The sequence below is a fragment of the Parasteatoda tepidariorum genome, chromosome 2 (genome assembly GCF_043381705.1).
Source record: "Parasteatoda tepidariorum isolate YZ-2023 chromosome 2, CAS_Ptep_4.0, whole genome shotgun sequence".
Classification (NCBI taxonomy): domain Eukaryota; kingdom Metazoa; phylum Arthropoda; class Arachnida; order Araneae; family Theridiidae; genus Parasteatoda; species Parasteatoda tepidariorum.
In genome coordinates this window covers 72,630,429-72,638,441 of record NC_092205.1, presented here as the reverse complement: position 1 = coordinate 72,638,441, position 8,013 = coordinate 72,630,429, and the positions used below count along the sequence as shown (strand labels likewise).

The following is an 8,013-nucleotide window of genomic DNA, read 5'->3' as shown; positions in this document are numbered from 1 at the left end:
TTTTTTAAATGAACGTAACTCGACAGCGCAAAAGCGTCCATTTTATTTGGCTTAAAATTGAACAGTATGTTATAAATGTAATTTCTATTACACTTTGTCATTTTATTGCGTTTAATATTTTTGATTGAGAGATAAGAGCTTATTCTAAAGAAATTTTTCATTCAATGCGACGCCAATTCGCAAAAAATAATTACGAGAGATAATGAGCCTACGTGCGAGGCAAACTACAATAATATTAGACATCCTGTTCAGTTTTTTTTTGTTTAATTGGTTAAAAATCTGAATAAGTTATTGAATAAGAAATTATTAGCAAATGAAACGAGGGGAGAGGTATTTAAAGAAGAAAAGCATTTTACTCTAGAATTCATTTTTAAATATTTTTTTTATGATTTTGGCTGTCAATGTTGAGGAATTTTAATGATGAGTAACTATTTCTCTTAGATCTAAGTAACTGCAAATAGAACAGATTAGAAAAATTGTCCTTTAGAAGTGAGTAGTGTTTCAGATATTTTATCTTCAACGCAGAAAAAAGCACCGGTGTTTCATATTAAATTTCATAAACATTAAATATTATAATGCTAATTATAATATTATTCACTTATTTTAACAGAAATTATTAAAAATACCAAAAAATTGTTTAATAAAAATTCTGCTTCATAGGGTTAAAGGGAATAAATTCAAGTGTTCATTCATGTGTTTCTGTTATGAACATTTCATTTCTTATATGTATGAAACCATTTTAGGATTTCTATTGCGAATTTGTTATTAAAAAGTGTACAAAACTCTTTATTAATGTCAAAATCACAATTTTTCAATAATATTTTGTATAATAATAATAATAATGAAAGTCGTAAAAGAACTGGAAAAGTTTTCAAGAAGTTTTTTTTAAATAATAATAACAAATACAAATCAGTATTGTGCAGTTTTTTGCCTGAGTTAAAATAATTTGTAATTTTAAGAGCTATAACTATAAAAGCTATGCATAAAATTATTAATGATGCAATAATTTGATTTATTTTTACACTACCATATTATTTGTGTGAGATCATTCATACTCAGCTTGACTCAATATTGTTATTTATCTTATATCAGCATTTCTATGGTTGTGTTTGTTCACACTATTTTTTGATCTATTTTTATTTCATTGAGATTACATGCTACCAAATTTATTATAGACACCTTTACCTGAACAAGAGGGGCCACAAGACGGTACAGGGGCCATCTTAGAAACTCTTAACTCCTTAGACATTGCTTATGGTATGACTATCTATGAATGGGATCTTTTCTCTTGTGTTCATGAAGTAAGTCATATTAAAACTACATTCTAGCGTTTTCGCTATTGAGTCATAATATTTTTAGTTACAATGTTTTTCTGAGTTTTATCTTTCATACAGAGTGCATAAACTTTTAAAGAAAAAGTCAATATTTTTCCTGTTTTACGTAGGAAATTGTTATTTTATTTTTTTTAATTTACAAGACAATATTGGATAGTATACATATTTTCTACTTTCGATGAACAGGTAAAATGTTTTAAATAATCTCCTAGATGGCAGCACTATCTAAAATTCTTTATTATAAAAACTTAGTCATACAATCTCGCTTAAAAGACATACGTACGCGGTCAAAATTCAAAATTTCGTGGGTTACGAATGGGAGAGTTTATAGTGATATTGATTATTTTATTATTTCCATTTTAATTCTTGTATATTCGGTAATTGTTATATTTGTTATATTCAGTCTAACTAGGATGAAAATAAATTAGCAAACAAATAAAGCACTTCGTTTTGCGATTCGGCTTCTAGAGGGCAGCAGTAGGTATATAAAAAATTTTAGAGCTATGATTTTCGACAATTTTCTTATGATCGATAGCAATTTGTAAATATCACTTTTTTTATTACAATTTAGTTAACTTTTAGAACAAAACACTAAAATATAACCGAAGATATTTTCTCTACTATAAAAATATTGGGGAATTATTTATACGAAATCTAATTTTGAATTACGTAAGTTGTGATTTATCACCACCTGCTATATTTATTACATGTTACCTGAATTTGAAATATTCTGATATGAGATTTTTCCTTATAATAAATATTTCTAATGTACTAAACTCCTTATAAAATTGTGTGGATTAATTACTATCGTTCTTTAAGCATACTCGAAAAATCGTTTGTGCTAACTTCGCATTTCTTTTCACTATTTTATTATTTAAAATTCATTCTATCTCGCGCAAAATAGCTATTGTCAAATGCTTAAAAAATGCTTTTAAATTAAATATCGATTTATTTCTTTAGTACATTTTATTGACGAAAAAACATACTTTTTAAGCACTTTTGCGCTTTAAATAAATTGATTAAAGGTTTTGCTTCAGAACTATTATCCAACTTTATTGAAAAGGTGTCTTGTGATAGTTAAAGTTAATTTAATACAGGTAAAATAAGAATTTAATGCGATTTTTATGCATTTTAATGCATGTGACTTTAAAACATAATTTCGAAAATCGATAAAATAAATTTAGGGTAAGTTATCAAAACAACCCAAAAACATTTTTAAAGATTGAGTTGATTTTATCAAAACAAGAAGAAAAAAGAACTTGATGAGTAACTAATGGAAGTTGATTGCTAAAGGGCTTTTTACTCTTTTTTAGTAAAACTGAAGCGAATCGACTAAACCCTAAAACTTCCATGAGGAATTTTTTCCCTATGTTTGTCTAATTTTTCAATTTACATTAGGTTCTGAAATAAAATTAAAAAAAAATATTTTTCCATTTTGAAGTGATTAATTATTAAGCTATGAATTATCAAAAATTATAGTTTTTACCTTGAATACTTCACCTAGTTTTTGGCAGAGAAAAAGTTTTGTTGTCGGTTAATTAAGGATTAAAATTTCTGATTAAAGAAAAAATTTAAAGATCTGTAAGTATATCAAGTTAACTTCGCGCTAGGTATAATTATATAGAATAATTATAAAAATTAATTAATTAAATTAAATTAATTGCAAATATGACGAAAATACACGTGTTACAAATAATAAATTAGCTATCCTATGCTCGGTATTGGACCTAATAAACGAAAGTGCCGTATATAGTTCAGCAAAGGATTTTGTGTTTTGTGTTTAGAAAGGTAAAATTCAAATGATTTTATTTTATTTAATGATTTTATTTTTTATTGTTTAAATAAATAAAATAAAATGTTTTGAGTAAAACATTCGAAAGGTCCTGCAGAATTCTGAATTTTACATGTATTCTTTTGCGATTAGAAGTATTTGTTAGCTGAGCGAAATTGCAAAATCATATGTGAAATCGTTAGAAAATATTTTTTATAGTACTAACTTCTCTCTTTTTTTAAACTGTAATATTTATCGCGCATTTGGGAAAAAATTTTGCGACTATCACAATTTTTTCTTGCCTAAACCTATTTTTTTAACGAAATCTTATAAATGTTATGTTAGGAATGAATATTATAAGTTTTTATAATTTCGAAATACTAACTATACATAAAAAATAGAATTCAGCTTGAATTGCGAGTGACACATTCTATAGTATCTTCTTTGTTAAGAGAGGCTCAGATTCTTACATAATATTTTTCCTAATTTTTTTTTTAATTGTTCAATCTTTATATAAACTCCTTTCTAGTATGAATTGATCTACCAAGTATTTGGACGTCATCAGTTTCGTAAAATCATGTCGAATCTGGATGTGTTTCTAAGAAGATTCAATGAGATTCAACATTGGGTAGTTACTGAAATGGTTCTTTGCAATAACCTCAGCAGGAGAGTTGCTCTACTAAGAAAATTTATCAAGATTGCAGCACAGTAAGCCTCATTTTATTTTCTATGGATTAACTAATGCGAATAAAAATACACTGCTATTCAACACAATTACAGTAACAAGATATTTTAGACTTTAATGTGCGTCTTGAAAATAATAAGTATAAAATAATTAAAATACAGCGTAAGATCAAATTTATTCTTTCTACTTCCTTTTTTTGTGAGACAGGTAATTAAAAAAATAATTCAAATGATCTTTTATTGATTTTGCTCTCTATTATTGTTTAAAATTTTTGCGACTCCTTAACGAGTATACCGAGCGAGTTAACAAAATAAAATATTGCTTTAAAATACTGTGCTCGAAATAATGTTTAAAACTATTATACAGTTTAATCAGTTTCTGTGACTGAATTTGAACCTTTCCAAAAATAAATCTCTGTTATTTTTTATAAACGTGATCCTCGGAGTAAAAACGTTAAATGGAGTTGGATTGATACTTTTGGCAAGGAAACAGCTGCGCTAGACGGAGATATTTGCTTTCGATAAGTTCTCGGTGTGTCCATTAAGCGTGCTCTATGGTGTGAACGGAGAGGAAGTGCGTTGAATTGAATTGTACAGTTTGTTTTCTTTACAGATTGCTTGCCAAGACTTTAATTTTAAATATCGCTCTAATTTCTTTTTCTTTTTTTCTTCTTTTTTTACAGTGCGGTTTTGCATTTTAATTTAAAAAAAAAGCAGGGATTACCGTTTGAAACATTCGAAATAAATAATTTTATTGTAATAATGTATTCGATTATTTTATTTATTTAGTTATATATTTTTGAAACAGTTGCAGAGAGCATCAAAATATGAACAGCTTTTTTGCAATTGTGATGGGACTGAGTAATGTCGCCGTCAGCAGGATGACTCAGACATGGGAAAAACTTCCCAGCAAGTTGAAGCGCACATTCTCAGAATTCGAGGCTCTAATAGATCCTTCAAGGTGAGCTAATTATTCCTTTATACTATCTGTAATGAAATTATCCGACACCGAATAGTTTGCTTTGGTTGTCGACGTGGCATTAGAGCTACTCTTGGCGACCGTTTGAAATTTATACTTAATGATGATCCGAAGACAACTTGCTGCAAGCGCACGCTACACTATTACTATTTAGATCACAGATGGTGGTAGATTTCAACCGGCATCTGCATCACACTCCCCAACTGCCGAAATATGCGTAGATTTTTCTGATCATTGGGAATATTATGCCAGTATTAATTCTGAATTCACCAAGACTCAATCAGACAAAATTCAGTGTAATTGGGCATCCAGTTTTTAGCATAGGAAATCGAACCTCGGCCCAAGCAAGCCTTACTAGACTAGCTTTAGTAGTTAAATGCTAAACACTTTACAGCAACTGGGCTACTACACAGAAATTCAGATTTCAGACACAGATTTCTTAAAATTATTATTTTTAGAGATCTATTTTATTTTATTTGCTTGAAGAATACTAAAAAAGGATAATCTCGATTTAATAAATCTAAATAATCTGAGTAACTTGAGTTTGAATGAATTCTAAAAAATTATCTGATTAAGATGTTGCCAAGCATTTGGTATTCAGTTGGTATTTTTTCAAAAAGCCGTATGTATAACTAAATTGTATCTGTTAACGTGTGGTAAACCTCTTACATTACAATGAAAACTACTTAAAGAATAATTTCCAATTCTGTTGAATTTCGATTTGAAATATATATCCTCCTAAGATTCGAACTTTAAAAAGGGATTCTTATTTTGAGATGAGTAGCGTAGAAGAAGGTATTTTCGTAAATATGATAAACAATAAAAAATTTCAATTAAAGCTTAATTACTATTAAGTTTTTTTTTTCGAAAAGAATGGTAAATTATAATTTTTTTCACATATTGAAACTTTACGAAACTGCGTATTTCTTAACATTTTAGCGAATAAAATAAATAAACTATGTTTTTACGAGAATAAAATAAACTATAGTTTTACATGGACAATAGCTTTGTAAAGGCATACAGACAGAAAAAAGTCATAAAATATGTTGTTCCTTAACTTATAAAATTATACGAAATGTTGTCCAATATATTGGACGTAGGATCTTAACAGAATATAAAGTGGCCAAGTCTTTTCTTTATCAGTAAAAACAATAAGCAGTTTATGTGATAGGTCTTCACGGTCAAATGTTTTTATGTAATAGTTTAAAAATGATTAATAGGAATGGGCATGGGTAACATCAACCTTTTTTCGCCTAATAATTATTATGAAATATAATCAGAAGTAATGAGAATTAAATTTCATTAAAAACATCGTTTAAAAAGTTACAAATGGTAAAATATTTATTAAAACTTATACAGGTTTCGGTGTCTCATTAGCACACCTTTATCCGTCGAACAAATGATTATTTGTTTTATTTAAGTTCTATGAAATGATTAGAATTTAATCCTTTAACGTTGTCGTGTGTTTTTGAAGATCGAAGAACATTTTGTAAAGTAAATTGGGATTTATTTTAAGTACTATTTTTAATTTCTCATCATTTTTCTTCTTATATTTATTTCAATATTGAATGTATTACGTGATAACTTTAACATGAACTATTAATCTTTTTTTTTTTAAAAAAAATGAAGAAATATGGAAAAGCGTTATTAATATAGATTTTTTTCTTCCCTCTGTTTATTGTAGAGAAGAATAGACAGAATAGAAATAGGAGTAAATAAACATATAAAAGAAGCGCTTTTTACCTGTCTGAACTTATGTAACTAAAACCTAAAGTAAAAGATTTGGAATTTACAGTATGAAAAAATTTCAAAACACCAGGTTAAGAAATCTTAATTCAATACTTTTTATTGAAATGAAACATAAAAAGTCAAAACAAAGAATTTTACAAAGAAAAAAGTTTTTAAATAAATCACAAAGAATTTTTTATTTTATTTATGCTGAAAATATAATTTAAATTTACTGTATCGAAAATCTGTTTTCTTTAAATGTTGCAAGTAAGCGCTAGTGCCCTTAACGCCAGGAGAAACTTCCAGAAAAGTGTTCTGATGACGTCAAAGTTGATCATTTCTAAGCATAATGGTTCATAGTTATAAGTAACAATTTTTAAGTAGACAGTAAATTTTTTAAAATAAATAACGATTTTCTAGCATTTGGAAAATATGGTATACCACCAGAAACATTTGCAATAATGCTTAATGTGACGTAACCAAGTCGAATTGCATCATCTCTTTTTTACTGTTTGTCTAAGATAGGTACTCTGACAGCCACTGAGTCTGCGGCAGTCTGGTGCTATGGAAACAAGAAGAGGGCATTTTAGGGAGGGTGGCTTCGATGAAGAGGTCTCCTTTTCTTTCGCCGAAACCAGTCCAAGAGGGTGTCGTAGTTGTTTCATCCTCGGGTCAGGTTTTCATTTTCCCTCCCCATCGACTCAAAGCCTCAGGTGATTCTTCACTGCTTAGCCGGTAAACTAGTTTGGCGCGATTATTGCCGCGTTTACACCAAATATTTATTACCGATGAAGTTTAGAGAGCAGAAGATATAGCGAGGAAGAGCATGGCGCTCTTACTCATATTTGGGAGGTGCGCTTGTAACCTTTTCCGTAAGATCGTGCACTATTTGTTTGAAACTGAAAGGGGAACTAACAGAATTATGTTTTCAACAATCAAGAAGTTAGAGACATGCTTCTTTTAATTTTATTTTTAAAAATAAAAACTCGTTCTTTAAAAAGAAATTTATAGGAATTTCTTGTTTTTAATAACATAAGTATTCTTATAGGAGGAATTTTTATTTTTAATAACATTATTTATATTTTTAAGGAAATTTTATTTTTAAGAAATCTAAATTATTTTTTTTAAAATCATTATTTATTTCCATTATTGGTTGAGAGGAATTATTATTATATTATTATTAATTATTATTATTTTATTATAATAGATTATTATTTTATAATGATATTAGAATTATTATTATTATTATATAATTATTTTTTTAAATATTGCTTTTTTTTAAGAAGATCAAAACATTTATAAAAAATTCTTATTTTGATGAATGTTATTTATTTTTAAAAAAAATTCTTTGTTTTTAAAATATTTAATTGTTTTTAAAAACGTTATTTTTTTTAAAAAAAAACATTATTTTCTATATTTACATTCATCTTAAAAGAAATTCTTTATTTTAAAATATAATTTATTTTTTAAAAATATTACTTGTTTGAAGATTTTAATTGCATGGTACATTTACAAGT

At 27.3% G+C, this 8,013-nt stretch overlaps 1 protein-coding gene across 6 annotated transcripts in view; it reads left to right on the top strand.

Moving 5' to 3' along the window:
* The window catches only part of LOC107457381 (Exchange protein directly activated by cAMP), a 274,203-nt gene that overhangs the window by 230,380 nt on the left and 35,810 nt on the right, over nucleotides 1-8,013 (top strand). For all 6 annotated transcript variants that reach the window (XM_071177747.1, XM_071177748.1, XM_071177749.1 and 3 more), the window contains 3 exons: nucleotides 1,176-1,301; nucleotides 3,635-3,813; nucleotides 4,598-4,750. In XM_071177747.1, the coding sequence (XP_071033848.1) occupies nucleotides 1,176-1,301; nucleotides 3,635-3,813; nucleotides 4,598-4,750 (458 nt within the window). The remainder of the gene's footprint in view (nucleotides 1-1,175; nucleotides 1,302-3,634; nucleotides 3,814-4,597; nucleotides 4,751-8,013) is intronic.